Source organism: Malania oleifera, chromosome 5 (assembly GCF_029873635.1).
Source record: "Malania oleifera isolate guangnan ecotype guangnan chromosome 5, ASM2987363v1, whole genome shotgun sequence".
Classification (NCBI taxonomy): Eukaryota; Viridiplantae; Streptophyta; class Magnoliopsida; order Santalales; family Ximeniaceae; genus Malania; species Malania oleifera.
Window position 1 is genome coordinate 47,284,707 of NC_080421.1, and position 19,860 is coordinate 47,304,566.

Here is a 19,860-nt window from a genome sequence, read left to right on the forward strand (position 1 = left end):
CGCCGCCGCAATGTTCTCCCCAATAGGGGCCTCACTGTCACCTACAGTGGACGCGTCCCTCTGGGATGATTCTCCTTCAAGCCTCTTCTCTTCTTTCTACTTCTACTCGCCCTTTGCTTATTGGCTTCCCCCATGAGAGATTCATATTTGTTGAAGTCCATATCTACAAAAGTACAAAGAGGAGATAAAAACACCAACAAAAGCGATAGCATCTGAGTACATATATAGAAGTCAGAGGCAAGACAAGGCTTGGGGAAACGGGGCTAATCACCCACTACGCGAGGACTCACTCCTTGAGTAGCTCCTTGTGAGGGACAATCCCCTTCTGACCCAGGGTTTGTAGTTCCTTCAAGATGGTCTGCTCGTCGGGAGATAGCCTTGGAAGAATGTGGTGCACCTGAACTACAAAAAGGGGAGAGGAAAACAAGTAAGCACTTCAGTAGCCCACACGCAGCCCTGCACAAAAAAAAAAGGTAGGGAAGAAGAGCGTCACCATCTAGAGGAGCAAACCAAACACGAGAGCCCATATAGTTCAACTCTCCTAAGCTGAAGAAGTACCGGGACTTCCAATTGTGTATGGAAGAGCTGCCCGAGGTAAAAAGTTTATAACCTGACAAAGAGTTAAAATAATACAGCTCCTTCTCTACAGAGTGCGTCCGCATTTGGAAGCAACTCCGAAGAGAGGCTCATGATCTAGTCGGAGTAGAAGGATGGCAAAACAAGCTAGGGAAAAGTAGGAGTTCAGAACCAGTTGTGAGGGAGCTATTCGGTAAAAACGTAACACGTTGGAAATAAAGGGTGGAAAAGGGAGTCTAAGACCTAGGTCCAAATAGTCAGTGTACAGGCAAAGCTCCTCCGAGCTCGGATCAAGAGCTGATTCCGAGCTGGTGGGCAACCTAATAGTAATATTAGAGGGGATGACAAAAAAGTATCGAACATTTTGTAGATCCGAGTGGGTCAGGTCACATCGAGCGCTCTGTACAGTAGTCAGAGCCCTCGCCGGTTGTGAGGAAGACTCCATCAGGAAAGCAAAATTTGGAACGAATGAAACAAAGGTTTTTACAAACAGATCAAATAGGCGAGCCTCCCACAAAAACAAGAAAGACAAGCTGCCAAAACAGATCAAATGGATAAATTTTGCGTGAAAATGGCAAAGTTACCATACAAAAGAAGATCAAACAAGCAAAGTTTTAGCAAGAACACTGAAGAACATGAATAACAGCAAAACAAACATGTAATTCAACACAAAGAGGAGAAAAGCAAGGAGAGGGGACGAGGGAGAGCGTACCTAACAACAACCCCTTTAAATAAGATGAAAAATGAATGAAGGGGGCCCTGCTTTTATAGAGAGAGGGCTGCATGAATCCCCGAGGAAGTGGGAATCTCAAAAGACCTCGCATGTAAAAAAAGGATGCGTCTCGAGGGAAAGGACACAGAAATCACCGTACATATAAAAATCCCCGTATGCACGCGGCCGTGATGCCAATACCGAGAATTCGCAACTTCCCAAGGTACGACTAATTTAAACATGCATTTATCACACTTCTGTAGGAAATACGACACCTCGAAAGGACACAACGTCGCCTCAGAAAAAGTGTCAGACTGGCAACCCCTATAAATGAGAACATCTCATTAGACGGGAAAAGCCCAGTCGAGCATGATAGACAATAGCCCCATAAATGAGCACGATTAATTAGGCGAAACAGGACCAACTGACGAGCATGACTCGTGAGGCCAACAACAACCCAGCAAATGAACACAACTCATTAGGTGAAATAGGGCCAACTGATGAGCACGACTCGTGAGGCCAAGAACAGCCTAGCAAATGAGCACGACTCATTAGGAAAAATAGGCTCAACTGACGAGAAAGGCTCGTAAGGCCAAGAACAACCCAACAAATGAGCACGACTCATTAGGAAAAACAGACCCAACAAATAAGCACAGCTCGTGAGAACAACAACAACCCAGCCAAGAGGTCTGCTCGGCGAACGTGCTCAGTGATCCTATTCAGCAAATTTTCTCCTTGAGATAGCTCAGCAAGATTTCCTCGGCAAAAATGCTCAATAAGGCAGCTTGGCAAGTTTGCTCCTTGCAATAGCTCGGCAATACCTACTCGGAAAATTTGCTTAATGAAGCAGCTAGGTAAGACCTACTCGGAAAATTTGCTCCTTGAGGCAACTCGACAAGACCTGCTCAGAAAATTTGCCCCTTGAGATAGCTCGGCAAGATCTGCTTGGCAAATTTGCTCCTTGAGATAGCTTGGCAAGGTCTGCTCGGCAAAAGTTCCCAATGAGGCTGCTCGATTGAAAAGCTCAACGTAGTAGCTTGGCAAGATCTACTCAGCAAAAGGGGCTCAATGAGACAGCTCGGCAAGTTTGCTCCCTACAACAGCTCGGCAAGACCTGCTCGGCAAATTTGCTCATTGAGGCAGCTCAGCAAGACCTTCTCGGAAAATTTGCTCCTTGAGATAGCTTAACAAGATTTGCTCGGCAAATTTGCTCCCTGAGATAGCTCGACAAGGTCTGCTCAGCAAAAATGCCCAATGAGGCTGCTCGGCAAGGCCTGCTTGGCTAAAAAGCTCAATGTATCAGCTTGGTAAAATCTGCTCGGCAAAAGGGGCTTAATGAGGCAGCTCGACAAGTTTGCTCCCTGCAGTAGCTCGGCAAGACCTGCCAGGCAAAAAGTGCTCCATGAATCAGCTTAGCAAGATTAGCTTGGCTCGGAGCATCAGTTCGGCAAAAGCGCTCCACAAAGCAGCTTGACAAGATCAGCTCGGCTTGGAGCATCAGCTCAGTAAAAAAAAAAAAAAAGAGGAGCCTTATATATATATTGAAGATAAGGGGGAAAATGCGGACACAACAACTTTTCAAAATTTCATCCAGAAATTTGAAATTGAGGGGGGGACAACTAATATGCCCAAAATAAACCAGCCAATAAGAGTAAATCAACACCTAGCCTGCACCCCCCCAAGTCAAACCTTCTAACGATAGCAATCAACTCCAACTCAATAAAGAGGAGGAGAGATCCACACCAGTGACTTAAATAGTCGAGTGATGCGCGCAAACACTTTATGACTTGAGAGCGATTCATGCCCTCGCGCAATAAAGATGGATCAACCAAGGGTCAACTCGAGCCCTTATAAGAAGGGATGTGGGGAAGAAGCCAAAGTAAGTCATTCAACCCATTCTGCTATTGCATTCAGCCTCTCCAAAGCATTCCACTCACTTAGGCATCAGAGTGATCCCCAAGAGTACACCCCGGGTCCTCCAAGTTTTTTTGTTTCCATCTTTTTCAGGGCACCGGAGATCTGGAAGCAGTCTTATTAGTCATCATCGATTTTATCCCGCAATAGAATGAAAGAAAATTGTCAAAATAAAAATTATTATTAGACCAAGATCTTCTTCAATCAAACAAAAATTATTAGAAAAACAAAAATTTTCAATAACAATTAAACTTATGGCTCGTTTGGTTTGATGGAATTGTTATTCCATAAAATTTAGATGGAATATAGTATAAATTTTGGAAATCAAGAGAATAATTATTTCTTGTATATTCCTAATTATTTCATTTAACATATAATAAGAAAGGAATAAACATTCTCATGATGAAATTCAGAAATAGTTATTCCTTCTCTATTCTTTATTATAGATTTATAAAATGTTTTACATTGTTATTTGCTTTATCATAATAACATAATTTTTAATACAACTTAGTATAATTAGCATACTAAAACTAATCTTTAGTTTGTCATGATGCAAGTGACAAATTACTTAACCGTAATTTCATAAGTTAAATAAGTTGGTTAGCAAATTACACTTGGTAGAGTCAAAGTTTATCTTTTATAACAAAAGTTAGTTGTCAAAGTTTTTTCTAAATTTAATTTCAAAATCAAGATCTTTTTCTAACCAAATTATTGTTTAATATTTCATAAATAATTTTATACTCTTTTTGTTTCAAAGTCATCATAAAAACTCCATACAACAAATCAAGAAACCTAAATTATGTACAACTTACGTTAGCCTTCATCCAATGAAGAAAGTTATTTTTATATATAGATAAAAGTTTGTTGGATCATTATTTTAATGTTTATTATTCACTTATTATTCGGGTGAAGTGCAAAAATAACTAATCTTATTGAATATATCAATAAATATGTTACTTTATTTGTTGAGTTAGGCATCATATAAGCTTCATTTTTTGTATGCCCGTGTTTTTAATACCTCTCGCCCCTTTTACCTTACGCCACGCCTGCCCATAACATCTCGGCTAGAAAAAGTGGGTAAAGAATTATTAGATTCTCTTCGATGTTTTTGTGTGAGCATTTTAAATATAAAATTACTTCGTACGTTTACAACTTTTACTTTTACCCTTTAAATTTTTTTAAAAAAGTATAAATTATGTGAAAAAATAAAGATTATTGTTATTTTACTTGATGGTACTTAAGAATTTTTGAATATCAAACCAATTAAATACTTTTAATGATATATATATATATATATATGTTTTGAAGGTAAGAACAAGTGGGCCATACCACAACAACTTGACTTTAATGGTAATTAAAATCCAGAAAGAGATATAGTTAAAACTTTTTTGTTATTTAAATTCCTAATTTTTAAGAATGCCATATGGCCCACATGAAAATTTTCAATTTAAAAATTGATTTATTTTTTAAAATATGAAGATTTTATTGAGAAAGAAGGGAAATTTTCCTTCAGCACATAATTGCCCCGTGAGAAGCACGCGGACACTGAGAGCGTGGAAGAGATACAACATATGCCAAAACCAGATGTGCAGCGGCAACAACACCGTCATTAAAGCGACTCACCTCACTCCTCTCTCTCTCTCTCTCTCTTTCTAGTCTGGCTTAGCTCCTCAACCCCCTCAACTTCTGCGCGCTCTCTCTCTCTCTCTCTCTCTCTCTCTCTCTCTCCTGCGTACTGTGCTCCCAGCTCTCGTTCATGTTTCTGGTTTCGTTCTCAGCTTTGTCGCTCTAAGGCAGAGCCGTTTCTCTCTCTCTCTAAGATCTAGCACAGTTTCTATCTCTGAAACTGGATCTTCAGCTGCATTTCGTGGATCTACTACTGTGCAAGCTGCATTGTGCTTTGTGATTCTAGGGTTTGCTCGCCGCGTCCCTCTTGAGCTGCGCATTTTTCGCTGAGCCATGCTCTCTCGGACTTCATTGGCTCGACTTGATGGGCTGCCCGGACACCGGCGAGGACTTCACCGTGGCCCTACTAACTTCCCGGGAGCCTGCGGCGGGGAGCGCAAGCTCGATGGTCGCGGGTTCTGACGATGATGTGTGTGAACTGCGATTTGGTGAAAGAAGATGATGCGGACTCTTATTCTGCTGCTTCCTCTGCTCAATTTGATGTACTTATGCGACGGTACTGAGATCTTTCCTTTCATCTGTCTGAACAAAATTTGTCTCTCTTTGATTGCTGAGAAAACTGGGGTAATGCACGAGAGAAGGAGGTTGTGAATCTTAGATGGCCTTCTCTTTAATTTTTTTTTTTTTTTGAAAATACAAACTCGGCTCCAACCGAGTGAAATATTTGAATTGGGGTCCGTAGAGTCAAACGTCCTCAATAATTCAAAATTTTTATTTAATCAAATATCTTATATTCTCATACGTTTTCTTGACAGTCTAATGGGACCTTAGTTTTAGCGTAGAGTTTTTTAAACTGAAGCAATTGGTGAGTGGCTAAATAGAGCAGCTTTGCGCGGCTCTCAGATAACTAAAAAACGAGTTAGGAGGCTTGTAGTAGGTCGTTATGTTGTCCTTGATTTAATGCTGTTGTTTGCAATTGCATGGTTTTGTATACAGAAATGGAACTGCGCTCGGTTTGTCATGCAAACAGAACTTTCGTGGGTGCTAACATTTTTGAGTAATGAATTCGTCTTGTTTTTGCAGTTGGTCTTGGTGGGTTTCCGTGCAATATTATAGTTTGGATCGTTTCTGTAGTCTTGTAGCCTTGTTGATTAGCACATTGTTGTCTGCAAATAGCCCAAATTAAAACCATCTTGTCCATTGTATGGGCTTGGGATGGTCGTCAGTGTGAAGTTCCTTTATTTTGAACCTACATGCCTTTTTGTTGATTGGTCTCACCTTATATCAATAAATTTGATTCCTCAACCCAAATCTGTCCTCCATTCATTTGCCAAATTTTTATGTCCTATAAAAAGCCTTGTCATTTCAATAACTGCTGAATTATTCAAGCCTTTTCTGCTGCATTATCTTTTATAAACAAAAACATTTCTACTCTCCATTATGCACTTGTGTGATTGTTTTGATCACATTTTTTTTTTTATAGATAAGAATTATCTTATAATGTTAAAAAATTGCTGCAATTCTTTGTTATATCAGCATTCCCTTCATGCTACTCTAATATCCTCCTTAAACATAAGTTTTGCAGTTGAATAATTTCATGAAGTCCTCTAAATGCCACTGTCTATGACTGGAATTTGATTTTCTTTGAAGCATGTGACTTGTGAAAATATTGATGAAAGCCTTAGTCATATAATTTAAAAGATGTTGATGAAAATGGCTACCAAGATTTGGAAGGTTGCGAAAATGACAAGGGTGGTCATCGAAATTCAAGAAGAAATGGAAATTTAATGGTAATATTGTGCATGGGGGAGCTTAATGTTCCACATCAGGAAAATAATCATAAAATCACTCAAATAATCATGTGAACTAAGTCTAAGGAATGGTTAAAAAAAGAAAAGAAAAAAGAGTAAGATATTTTCCTTCAATAACTGGTGTCTTACATTAATAGATTAAAAGAATATTCAGAGAGAGAGCAAGAGCAAAGGGGAGAGTCTGTTTGTGTGTGTGTGGACAGGTGGATGGGTTGCTGGGTGTATGTATTTTTTTTAGCACTCAGATTCATCATTCATGGGTACAAAAATTACTGAAAAACCAAAAACAGGAACCGTTTCACATTTTGGTTTGATTTTTCAGTTACGATTTTTGGTTTCAGTTCTTCATTTTTTAAAAATCAATTTTCTGTTTTGGTTTCAGTTTTCAAGTAAACTGAACTGAAAACTGAAAACCGAAATATTAATGTATTGTTTGAATTTTAAAAATTAAATTTTACATAGTTCTTTTCAAGTTCATATTTATTTTCAATAAATTTTGTAAAGGAAATCTATTTTAATTTTTAAGGATCAGTGTAAGGGAAATGAGATAATTCTTTTCAAGTTAATATTTATTTTCAATTAATTTTGTAGAGGAAATCTATTTTAATTTTCAAGGATCAGTGTAAGGAAAATGAGATTTATATAACTCATTTTAAATGGAGATGGAAGATTTTACGGATAAGGAAGAGTGCTATTCCCTTCTCCGTGGACTATGTGGGACTACAGGAATGGTACTCACAGGCCTCAGCTGCTAGATTCATCCTCCTTCTCTCCCCTTCATTTCCCTTCCTTTCTCAGAGCTGCACGAACTTCACCTCCTCTCTGATCATAGAATGATGGCCATAAACGGCCTGCTTTCGAGGCCAACCTCTGTCTTTGGTCTTTGGATGTGGTTGTTCTGGTCGCTTGCATTGGAGCTGCCATGACCTCTTTCTCATCTCCCTTTGGCTCACCTCTAAGTGCAACACCTCCAGGCTTCATAAACAGTAAGGCCTCTTGCAAGTCAGGAATAGGGAGAAAAACCCTCTGTTCATTCATGAGGATGACGTATCCACCCTGCAGTGCCATTTGCTGCTGTGAGAGTCTGAGAGGACTCCCTTGTCCCACATCGGTTACCAGATATTTTTGACAGCCTTCTCCTCTCTATATAAAACACACCTTGCAGTGCCATTTTACAGCTTCATGGACCTGTGCCTAGCCTTGCTTATTAGAGGCACTAATGGGCCTGCTGTAGTTTATGCTCTTACAATGACTTGGTCCAGATGAGATACATATATCAAACTTTTTAATTAAATGGTTAAATAACCAAACTGAACTGGGAAACCAGTATCCACATGTCAAACCAAACCATGTTTCCAGTTTGGTATTGGTTTTGTAAAATGAAAAACTGACCAATTCGGTTTGGTCTTTGCTTTGGCCTAAAATCAAACCGTTAGAACTGACTGCACCCCTAATTTAGAAGGGCGAGTGGGGTTCTGTGAATTAATAGAGATTTTTTGGCTGTTAGCAGAAAAGATGTGATATGCAAAAGTATTAGAGAGTAAAACCCCCAAGATAACCAAACAATAAGGGGTAATTGGAACTTAGAAGCACATATTGGGGGTTATGGATGACAGAGAAAAATCATGGATGCGAGAGAAAATTACCCGACATTGACAAAAGATAGAAGTTACAAGGACAGGAGTACTAAGTCACACTTTGCTTGAGTCTTTCTGCCCAAGCATATAAATCCTCACATTTTGTCCTTTCAAATTCGCCTGCATCCCATGCTCCTAAAATCTCAAAACACACATATTTATGGCATTAGAGCTGCAGAAATCTTATGCTACTTGTACTAGGAATGCCTTGTCCTTCTAGCACAGTTGAACTTAAGATTAGGTGATTTTTACCTACCAGGAATTCTTCAAATTAGACTTATCCAAAAAATAGCTTTTTTATTATATCTATGAATTTGAAGCAAATTCCATCATATAGAGCAGACAGATTAGAGATCCTTTGCAAACACAGGTCAAATGGGAACCTTCTTTTCTTGTATTCTGAAACTTGAAATGAATTGGCAATGCTTAGAGGATGCTCTGGCTTCTTTTAATGTATCAGTGACTCAGATTATATTCCAGCTGCTTGACTTGTATTGTCAAAAGATATTGCTACATGTAATTGATGCAATAAATGGTGATTTCTTTGACTTTTCATTGAAATAGACAAATTAGAATGTTCTGTTTGTTCTTCAGGGAACCTTTTGCAGCACATATACTTGTCTCCTACTTTGCCACCAAGTCAGCCATTGTCTACTATAGCAGTCTCACTAGAAAATGGTAATTTGCGATTACTTGTGGAATAGTAAAGTGTTTTTTCTTTTAACACCCTCTTTCTTCATGATATTGGTAAGGCTGATAAGTAGTCATACTATCCTAGATCATAACATTGTGATTGATGCAAAAAAATAAAATAAAATAAATAAATAAAAAAGTTATCAATGAAGATATTTGCTAATCCATATTTTTTGGGAAAAAAATTACTTTTTTATTTTGTTTATGATAAAGGGTTTGTTTGGTATTGTTGTTGTTTTTTATTTTGTGTTTTTGAAAAATTGAAAACTTGATTTTATGGTTTCAATTCTTTTGGAAAATTGTTGCCAGAATATTTTAATATCCATAATTTTTTTTATTTTTGGATTAAACCATTCATTTTTATTCATAATTTTTAATTAAATCAAAATAAAATGATCATGTGAAATAAAACATATTAAAATAAAAATGTCCATAAATTTTCAAAAAAAGTAAAAAATTATAAAATCCATTACACAAATATTTTTTAAATTTTTACTATCTTTCAATTGTCATGTACAATAAGATTGTTCATGTAAAGTGAATTTTGAAATATGCTAATTAAATTATAGTAATTTTTATTTTTATTGTAAAAGGGCAACTCGGTGCACAAAGCTCCTGTGTATGTGGGGTCTAGGGAAGGGGCAGACCACAATGGGTCTATAGTACGCAGCCTTACCTTGCATTTTTGCAAGAGGCTGTTTCCACGCCTTGAACCCATGACCTCTAATTCTAGGTTACACAACGACAACCTTATCGTTACGCCTAAACTCCCATTCTTTTATTTTTATTATAGTATTTTTAATTTATAATATTTCGTATTTTTATTATTTTGATCATATGTTTTTTTTTTTTTAAATTTATTTGAATCAAGAAGAAACATGAGCATTTGTTTAATTGAATTTTTAATTTGTTTTTGGTTCTAGTTTCTAGTTTTTGTTTTAGGTTTTCATTTTCATAATTTTTTACAGTGACACCGAATGGTCCCTAACAAAGTTGGTTCTTGATGTGGAGACACCTATGTTGTATGGCTGTTTTTAATGTTATTTATCGAATGTTGTGTCAAAACCCAGTGTGTTGCCTATTTGTGCATTTAGGGTGGATGATAACACATTAAAAGAAAAGGTTACAGATGAATGAAGAGGTGTCATCCGGATTGAGAAGTGAATGAGAGTGCTGAACAGATGGAAATAATTAAAAGGAGAAGAAGAAGAAAAAGAATGAATAAATCAACTCCAATATATGAAGTTTTGTTCGCTTAAACTTCTTTCTTCACAGTTAAGCCTTCAGGATTAATGCTCCTGAAGTTTATACCTTGTTCACCATGGCGTCTTCCTTATGCCATGTTCTTCTTTTCTTTGACCATAAGGCCAACTTTGCCTCCAAAGAAGAAGAAAATAAGGCTAATCATGAAAAAATGAAGAACAAACTTAGTTTTTAGAAGTTGCAAATCTCTAGGTTTTACTAAATAATCTGTTTTAATGCAGATGTTGTATGCTTGAAGACTTGCTTTACTGGTGTTTAATTCCCATTTATTCTAAAACCAAATTAGGGAATGTGGTTTGTTATCTGATCCAAATTATCCAATAAGTACATATAGTCCATTGACAATGTTTTGAAAGGCTCAATTGAGGCACGCCTCAAGGCAAGGCAGGCCTAAAATGCCTTGAGGCTTGATTTAAAATACTAAATCCCAAAAAAGCTAATGCATTGTCATGCTAAGGCTTGCACATTTGTATGAAAGGCGTGCCTTTTGCGCCTTTTTAGTTAAGGCTTATGCATTCTAGGTGTGTGATTCTCAGATTAGATTTAGCTAGAAATTTAAACTCCATTTTTTATGAAAGGAATTTCATAATATGAGTTGATCTCTAAAACTCTTGAACTTCATCCTTTCCAAAATAATTGAAAGTCGTATCTTAGATCTTAAAAATAATTTGAACTTTGTAATGTTATAGCTATCTCTTGTCATGATTTATGTGATGATTCAAGTTAGCAATTTTTGAATCGCCAACAAGGAGTTTGCAAATTATATTTGAATTTTTTACATTATGTTTATAATTTTCATAATTTTTATTTATTTTTAATTTATGTAATTTATTTACATATTTTAATCTAAAAATATAATTACTGAAAGGCTTATGCCCCAACACCTTAAGGCTTATGCCTTGCCTCTTGAGGGTTTAAGTGTCTTGCCTGACGCCTTTGCATTGTAAAAATCAGTCCAATATGTATGGAACAGGGTTTTTCTGAATATCTTGTGTCTGATTCATGCTAAAGTTGTTCAGACTGTGCTAAGGAATGCTAACTGCAAACTGTTTGAATCACATGAGTTCTAGATTAAAATGAGTGTTGATATTTGGCTCGACAGTAGTTCTTTTCAGTGCTTTTCAGCATTCGTCTTTGCATGCAGGCCTATGTTTGTGAGTGGCAGCAAATTTTGCCCCTTGGCACTTTATTTTTTATTTATTTATATTTTTCTGCAGCAAGGTCAATGTCAATGAGTGTGTCATTTGCTTCATCAAGGTCCTCCAGGATGCAACGAGTGTTTAATCCGTCTTTGGGACCATCAACTGTACCTGCCCCTTCTCCAGCACCCCAAGGTACTTGTTTTCTGAACTTAAACTCTTATCTTGCGGGCTTACATTGCTGTTAACATGTCAGTAATGTGACAACTCTCATTTTCAGGCTCAGCTGCTAGTCCTAGCATTAACACTTTCCTTAGACATCATCATCATCATCATAGCCACCCAAAGTCACACGAAGTCTCCCCTGCACCTTCTTCCAGACAAGGTAAATATCAGGATAAAGTATTCTTTACCATTGTTCACTAATCACCCACTTTAGCAATTTCTATCTAATATGTATATAAAAAAATTGGAGCATTCAATTTTCCCAGTCCAATGCTCTTGTGGACAGCTTCTCCTTTCATTGTTGCACCAGCTATGCAACCTTCCAAACAAAGATTACAGGTCTGCTTTGTGCGATGTATGAATCCGTCCCAACTAAGAAGCTTATAATTTGAAAATAAAAAAATCAATAATCTTGCCCCGTATGTTTTCCTCATATTACTCTTTTCACATTATGACACTTTAACTATGATATTTTCTTTCCCTTTCTATATGTCTGCATGTGTTTGTGTGTGTGTGTGTGTGAGTGACAGCACTAATAAAATATACATCTTTTAGTAGTTAAAAAAAATGCTCCTTCATAACATGGTACACAACTAGTTTGGCATAAAGATTATTATTTTATAAGAAGCTAAAATTTAGAAAAACAAGATTCAATAATAAGATAATAAAAAATCCTAGAAGGTAAGCCATCATAATAAAAGGCATGTGAGCTCTAACTTGATTCCATCAGATGAACATTATACCATTTCCATTCTGCAAAATCATAAGGCAATATTATATTTGATTTGTGAGCCAGTGATATTCTATACCTATTCTCTCATGCTCGGTGAACTTTTGTCAGACTTATGAGAATCTGCATTGTTGGGGAGGTAGAAGTTCTAATTGGTAATGCTAATGTTAATGGTAGTGGTTTTATCAAGACATTTTATTAGAGTTGTGAGGAGCCTTCTGTGCATTGGTTCCCTTACACTTTGCTTTAGGAAATTGAATCCCTGATGGTTCTTCCTATAAATTCTTTGTGATCATTTCTCATATTAACTTCTTTGCAATGATCATCGTGCAAAATTGCATCCTTTACATTAAATAGTTCTTGATTATGGTATGACTTGTGTGCTCCAGGAGAGTAATCAGCCTTTCTGAGTTTATTTGGGAAATGGAAGCAGATGACCATTGAAACTATGAACTGTACACATTCATGAAAAGAATAATCCAAAGCTAATATGGGTTGTTATTTTCTTGCCTCTTTTTTGTTTGTCTAGTTTTAGGAAGCTACTGTTGCCAGCTTATGGTTGCTTAGTAGGTTATCTATCTTGAAATCTTAATTTAGGAGAAACCCTTGTTATTTTTGAATTAGATGAACTTGTTTTAATGTTCGCCTGTTGAGGAATACTTTTCTGCTTCTTTTTTTTTTTTTTTATTACATTGGATTAAAATATTCTTGACCCTACTAAGGCTTCCATTTTTCATTTTCTTATTGTTGCTCTCAGTTAGTCCTAATATTGTTAACAAATTGTTAAGTGAAAAATTTATGGTATTGTTGCACTTGGAAAAAAGGGGGAAAGAGCAGGCAATTTTGCCTTCGATTTTGTGTATAGTGTAAACTACTTATAACCTTTTGAAATGCCTCTTGTTTTAAATCCGAGCATGTCAAAATCTCCAGAGGCTGGATTGCTGGCTGTTCCAGTGTTGCCTTCAATGTTTACAGAAGTTAATCATTGAAGCATAAATACCTCACTCAAATGCTTTAACCAGATGAAGTTTTGTTTGTTTTATATTTGTCAAACTCCATTAATGAGGATTTGCCATAGTGTTTTAACTAGTGACCTAATCTGTTGTGTTCAATTGTGGTTGTTTTGCTCACTTCTTGTTACTTAGACGACTCATTTTGTCCTTCTCAAACTTTCTTCTATCTGTTATCATAGATGGTGGAAGCTGTACATTTATTTCAGTTTTATAGGGATATTATATATGAAGTTGGATATATTTTTAAAACCTCTGGAAAATAAAGTTCAATAAAGCCAATATGCAATTCATCCATGATTATGTCGGCCTCTCTTTCAAAAAATCTTGATGGTGGATATATTCCAAAATAATTGGTGATATTACCCTCTTATAACCAGTGGCCACTGGAAAGTGGAAATATACTAGACTATTGCAGTTTGGAACATATTAAATGTCTCATGATTGTTTGATTGTCTGTACAGTTGCAATTAATTTGATTTTTTGTTGCTACCCATTGCTTCTTGTTTTGTGTACTTAGTGTATGCTCGTTTTGGCATTTTTTTGGAAAAAAAAAAAGTCTTGAGGATACATTTTTCAGCTTGATCTCTCCTCCAATATAACATGTTTTTTTTCCTTCATGGACTTGCTAATAAAATATCTGGCAGGTTGTGATCAAAATTGCTTGGAGCCATTGACTTCGACCCCCTATGGTTCACCCTGTGGGTGTGTATTTCCTATGGAAGTCAAGCTTCTTCTAGATGTAGTTCCATATGCAGTCTTCCCAATGGTAAATGAGCTAGAGATTGAGATTGCAGCAGGTGTATATCTGAAACAAAGTCAAGTTAGGATTATGGGTGCCAGTGCTGATGATCAAAATCAAGGAAGAACTGTTGTGGATATTGACTTGGTTCCACTGGGAGAGAAGTTTGATAATACCACTGCTATACTGACTTATGAGAGATTTTGGCAGAAGAAGGTGCCTTTGAATGTGACGCTTTTTGGTAATTATGAAGTGAGAAGCATTAGCTATCAAGGTAGCAACCTCAGTTTTATTTTTAATTGTACGCTTTAATAATCATGTAATTATGCTGTGACAAATTCTGAAAGTTTCTCTATCAGGGTTCTCTTTTTCACCATCATTTGGGGGCAATGGTCCATCAGGAAGTCCTGGAAGTCTCCCAGTTACTGCTAATTTTGCCACTAGGAGCCAAAGGATGAATTTCAGAACAATTGCCATCATTGCTTTGTCTGGATTTGTACTCTTATTTGTTTGCGTTGGAGCAGTCTCCGTCCTCATAAAATGGCGGAAGGTCAGAAGACCTTCAAGTGCTGTTGGTCCTGTATTTACATCATCTATGAATAAGAGATCTGGTGAGTTTTGATTTATTAGGGTGGTTTGATTATATAATTTGTTACATATATGTGGATGTGGTTGCATCATTAGTTGTGCAATGATTTGAAACGCTTGTTTCAGTGATGATACCACTTCGCTTTGCTGCTTCAATGTTTTGACCGATGCCCAAGACTAAGGTTAAAACGCTATTCCCAAAGTTTTAAAAAATAAATTTCAAATACATCTCAATATTGGTGGAGAATAGTGCATGGGAAAAGAAGATACTAGTTTACTAAATTATATTACTTATTTTCTAAAATATCACTTAAATAAAATAATTAAAATGTGCTAAATTTGACTTAAATAAAAATAACAAAAATATGCTAAATTTCCTAAAGGAATTGATGGTCACACTCTTCAGGTTCTAGCTTCATCATTCTCCCCTACATTGAAAAAGTTCAACCTTTTTGAATGGTGAAACTATAATTTCTGAATAGAAACAGGACTTGTTTTTGGTGCGAGCACTTGGGATGGTGGCTGGAAGTATAGGATGTGCCATGCCAAACCAACCTTCACACTCAATGAATTCCCCTGTCATAAATCATATGGTTTGCCTGCGGCGTATGATTTCGCTGCCACCAGTCTTCCAAACAAAATGTGAACAAGTCTGGATATCATGATTGACATTCAACTTATGTCCTAGATCTACATCATATAACACATTAGCATGGCATATGAAGCAATATGTTTGACAACTCTAGATCTATAACCAAAGACACATTAACATGGCATATGAAGCAACACATTTGACAATTCTAGATCTATAACCAAAGATGTATAACTGATAAGTCTGAATAGGAAAAGGGTCAAGCTGATCAATGGCTCTGAAAATTCTGATCAACTTTGGCTTGTATCGGCTATTGAATGCTTTGTTTGCTGTGCATCTTCAAAAGAAATAAAGGCCAACATGATTAAACAATTCATTTAATATTGATGGTGATCTTTATGTTCATGGGCAATTGTCTTGACCTGAGCAGTAGATTCTTCTGCTTTCTTGTCATCTTCTTCCTCTTCACTTGCAAATTTCAGTATTTGTACTCATCCAGTGGTGCCTAGCAGCATCTTGTTAGCTTCTTTTATAACATCATAGTGTTAAAAATTGTGCATGGTGCTTGTATATCTATGGGTTCCGAGACCTACAGGGCAATATTTCAGAGATCCCTCAGTTCACGATTTTATCAGCCGATAGTCTGTTATGAGGTAGTGTAATGGCTGCAATTGACTACTATGGGCTGCTGTAAACCATATCAAGATGCTACACTTTCAGATTGACTGTGAATGACTAAAGTGAATTTTTGAATCCCTTCTGCATTTTTTTCACTTGTCCTTTCCTTTGTTGAATCTTGGGAAATCTATTGTAAGTTGGTTTATTTTAATTAGTTTTTTCTTCTCAATTTTAGGTTTACGCATCAAATAAAACCTAACTTTTTCTCTTCAAAATAGCATACATATTTTCATATTATAAGTTCCTTCAATTATAGTTTTGTATTTTTCTTACACCTACTTTGGGGACAAGCATGTTCTATTGCTATGCATGTATATTCTTGTTTGAAATATGAAAATTCTATATTTTATATTTTAATACATTTATTTTTTTGGTCTAAATTTCACTTATAATCAATAAGCAGTGAAAAGTAGCAAATGCATGCTTCTTTCAGATAACAACTAAAGCAGCCAAGATAACATCCAATACTTGTAGTAGATTTTAAATTCAGATTGAATAGAATTTACTAAAATTCATTTAAAGCATTAGTATGTAGGATTTGGACTATGGGATCAAACATGTTTATCTATATTTTTTAAACAGTTTGCCAAAGCAAAAAATGGATTCTTGGGTGCAGTGCCTGTTTGCAGTTGTGTACATCCATGAAGCCCAACAGTCACATGACTCACATCTTGACCATTTCTGTTTTGTTGACTACCACTGGTTTTTAAAACCATGTGTGGCATTCCTCTCTTCTTTTTTCAATATTCTTCCACTTATTAATGATAATACATATTTCGTGTAAGTGATACTTTAGTTAATATTGAAAGTTTTTAGAAAGCCATTGTAGTTTCTTACTCAGCGCGAACAATGTTCCAAATATTAGAAGTTTGCCATGTGCCAGCAATGCTGATCTAATCACATTACATTTTTTCTCCTTACATGTGTCAATAGTTTTCTTAGCTTTTCTGATTCATGCCTATCTTTGATCAACAAAATATTTATAGTGAGTCATCATTTAACCTTGCCCAATTATTTACCTTACGGTAGGAGCCAAACTTTGTCCCAGTAGTGCAATTGCATCCTCTTCTTTAAGAAAGTGATTTTTTTTTTTCCTGATCAAGATATGATATTTCACAACCACTTAAATAACCCAAGTTTTATGAGTTCAGTGAATTTGATTGTGCTTTCACATGTGATTCAGGCTTTGGTTCTACCCTTTCAAGTAGTATGGCTAGTTCGACATCAGTGTCCCTTTTATCCAATATAGCTCCTTGTATGCTTTCTGTTAAAACATTTGCACTTGCTGAGCTGGAGAAGGCAACAGAGAGGTTTAGCTCCAAGAAGATTCTGGGTGAAGGAGGATTTGGACGTGTTTACAGTGGAATTCTTGAGGATGGAAGTGAAGTTGCAGTCAAGTTGCTTACAAGGGATAATCAGAATGGAGATCGTGAGTTCATTGCAGAAGTTGAGATGCTAAGTCGTTTGCACCACCGTAATCTTGTGAAACTGCTTGGTATATGTATGGAAGGTCGAACACGCTGCTTGATTTATGAGCTTGTTCACAATGGCAGTGTAGAGTCCCACTTGCATGGTATGTTTTCTTCATGTCCTATACCTTAATTAATTAATTAATTAACTAAGATTTCACGAAGGTCAATATAAGTTGGGTAAACTCCCATTCATTTTATGATAGGGAAGTGCATTTGTAAATTGCTGCGCCATTCCTACTAGCTTCACCCAAACCGTGTAATTGGGATGCATTGTCGTAATTGTTTTTCTGAATGTCATGTATGATCAAAGCTAGTGGAACAATGAATCAAATTTGATATACATTGTCCATCTACTGGTATTTCAGGTGCTGACAAGAGAAAACAACCTCTCGACTGGGATACACGGATGAAAATTGCCCTTGGTGCAGCAAGAGGATTAGCCTATCTTCATGAAGATTCTAACCCTCGTGTAATTCATCGAGATTTTAAGGCCAGTAATGTATTATTGGAAGATGACTTCACCCCCAAAGTTTCAGATTTTGGTTTGGCAAGGGAGGCAACAGAAGGAAGCCAACATATTTCTACCAGAGTGATGGGAACATTTGGGTATATGATGTTTCACTTGTATAAACTGTCATTAAAGTAAAATTCTAAAAATTGCTTTAGAAGTCCTGAAATGATTTCGCTAATGCTGCCAATATCTTGAATTATTTTAAATTGCTCACAAAATTCTTCAACTATTTTTATAAATTCTTGATTGCAACACATGTACACATGCACATTTTTCTAAAGGAAACTAAAATCAAATGTTTATTTTTATCCTACTTTAATTCTCTAATTTTCAACTTCGTTTTTGAATTTGATGTCCAAATAGTTCTTAAACTTACAAGAGTTCCTCCTGCTAAATAATTCTCAAATCCTAGGTTCATCTCCCTAATCATGGTTTATACTTCTGAGAGCATGAAATTTTTTACTAATTTGTATGTGAGGCTATGGATCTCTGACATTGTTTTGATGGTTGTTTCATCGGTGACTACAGGTATGTTGCCCCTGAGTATGCAATGACAGGACACCTACTTGTCAAGAGTGACGTCTACAGTTACGGTGTTGTGCTGCTTGAACTTCTCTCTGGAAGAAAACCTGTGGACATGTCCCAACCTCCGGGACAGGAGAACCTGGTAACTTGGGCACGGCCTCTACTGACCAGCAGAGAAGGCTTGGAGCAGTTGGTGGATCCCTGCTTGGCTAGAAACTACGACTTTGACAATATGGCTAAGGTTGCAGCCATTGCTTCCATGTGCGTTCACCCAGAAGTGACTCACAGGCCTTTCATGGGTGAAGTTGTGCAGGCCCTGAAGCTCATATACAACGACACGGATGAGACTTGTGGAGACTCTGGTAGTCAGAAGGAGTCTTCTGTCCCAGACTCAGACTTCAAAGGTGATTTTGGTCCTGACAGCAATTGGTGGAATGCTGGTGGGTCGACGCCTCATTTAATGCACAGGCATGCCTCTATCATTACAATGGAGTACAGCTCTGGTCCGCTAGAGGAGGTGGACAACAGGCTGTTTTCAACTTCGAGTGTGGTTGAAGAAAGGCTACCTTTACCCATTGGGCATGGTAACAGATCAGGTCCCTTGAGAACAGTCCGAAGCAAGCGAGCCTTCTATAGGATTCGTGGGAGTATGAGTGAACATGGGGGACTCCTTTCTAGACATGCTTGGAATGATGGGTATTGGGTTTGATGTGTCTTTCTTGAGCAGTGTTTTGAAATGTACAGTTCAAAGAACCAGGGCTTTCAGTAAGTGGTTGATCCATGTAGCACAGGAGTTTGGATTTCTGCAGTTTCCATATTGATTGATTGATTGATTGATTGATTGAGAGCGAGCGAGTAAGCAAGAGAGGACCTTGGCTTCTTCTAATTTTGGAAACCTTGATTCATTACCATACGAACAAGAAATGTAAGTTGGACACCCCTTGTATTATATAGTTGTGAAATTATTTTGTTGTTAGGTGCTGGAGAAAGTGACTAATCCTTTTGGTTTGATGAATTTGTTTTTCATGCTTGATGCCATCTTTTTAATGGAAAAGCCTCTCCAAATTGTATCATGTCTGTCATGTGGGATGTTGAATGGAATAGAAACTGCAGATCCTTTTGGCGAAATTTCATTTTAATTGCAGCAAGGGTCTACCCTAGTATTAGCCAAAATTGTATTACACCTGTTGGATGGAGTGAAGCAAGAATATGCGAGAAAATGGGGAGGAAGAAAAGCAAAGTTGTATTGTTTGGTAGCAGCGTATTTGGTTGTGCCCCGGGGAAAGTTTACCCAATCCTTTCACCATCTCAGGGCAGTTTAGTTGGGTGCAATATTTGTCATTTTTTTAGCTTTCTAAAGAATTATAAAAATTTTAGTTTAATTTATGCTTATTAAAGATTCGTATTAAAAATATA

General features: G+C 36.8%; 1 protein-coding gene across 4 annotated transcripts; it reads left to right on the forward strand.

The window, feature by feature from the left end:
• The first annotated feature begins 4,810 nt into the window (after window positions 1-4,810).
• Window positions 4,811-19,572, forward strand: LOC131155159 (receptor-like serine/threonine-protein kinase ALE2). 4 transcript variants are annotated; one of them, XM_058108102.1, is made up of 9 exons: window positions 4,811-5,384; window positions 8,871-8,954; window positions 11,450-11,566; window positions 11,652-11,756; window positions 13,984-14,352; window positions 14,438-14,689; window positions 17,120-17,509; window positions 17,774-18,014; window positions 18,448-19,572. In XM_058108102.1, the coding sequence occupies exons 1-9, from the start codon at window positions 5,327-5,329 to the stop codon at window positions 19,151-19,153; spliced, it is 2,322 nt and encodes a 773-aa protein (XP_057964085.1). In that variant the 5' UTR covers window positions 4,811-5,326; the 3' UTR covers window positions 19,154-19,572. The 4 variants fall into 4 exon arrangements, with proteins under 4 accessions (XP_057964085.1, XP_057964087.1, XP_057964088.1 ...); XM_058108103.1 differs by having other exon boundaries at window positions 4,846-5,384; window positions 11,490-11,566; window positions 18,448-19,517; XM_058108104.1 differs by lacking the exon at window positions 8,871-8,954 and having other exon boundaries at window positions 18,448-19,517.
• Window positions 19,573-19,860: the final 288 nt, after the last annotated feature.

What these genes read in the sequence shown, in the direction of transcription:
- LOC131155159 (XM_058108102.1), top strand. Translation starts at nt 5,327, where the DNA reads ATGATGCGGACTCTTATTCTGCTGCTTCCTCTGCTCAATTTGATGTAC. An exon ending in TTTGATGTACTTATGCGACG is followed by an intron (nt 5,385 to 8,870) that starts GTACTGAGATCT and finishes TTTGTTCTTCAG; the next exon opens with GGAACCTTTTGCAGCACATA. An exon ending in CCCTTCTCCAGCACCCCAAG is followed by an intron (nt 11,567 to 11,651) that starts GTACTTGTTTTC and finishes TCTCATTTTCAG; the next exon opens with GCTCAGCTGCTAGTCCTAGC.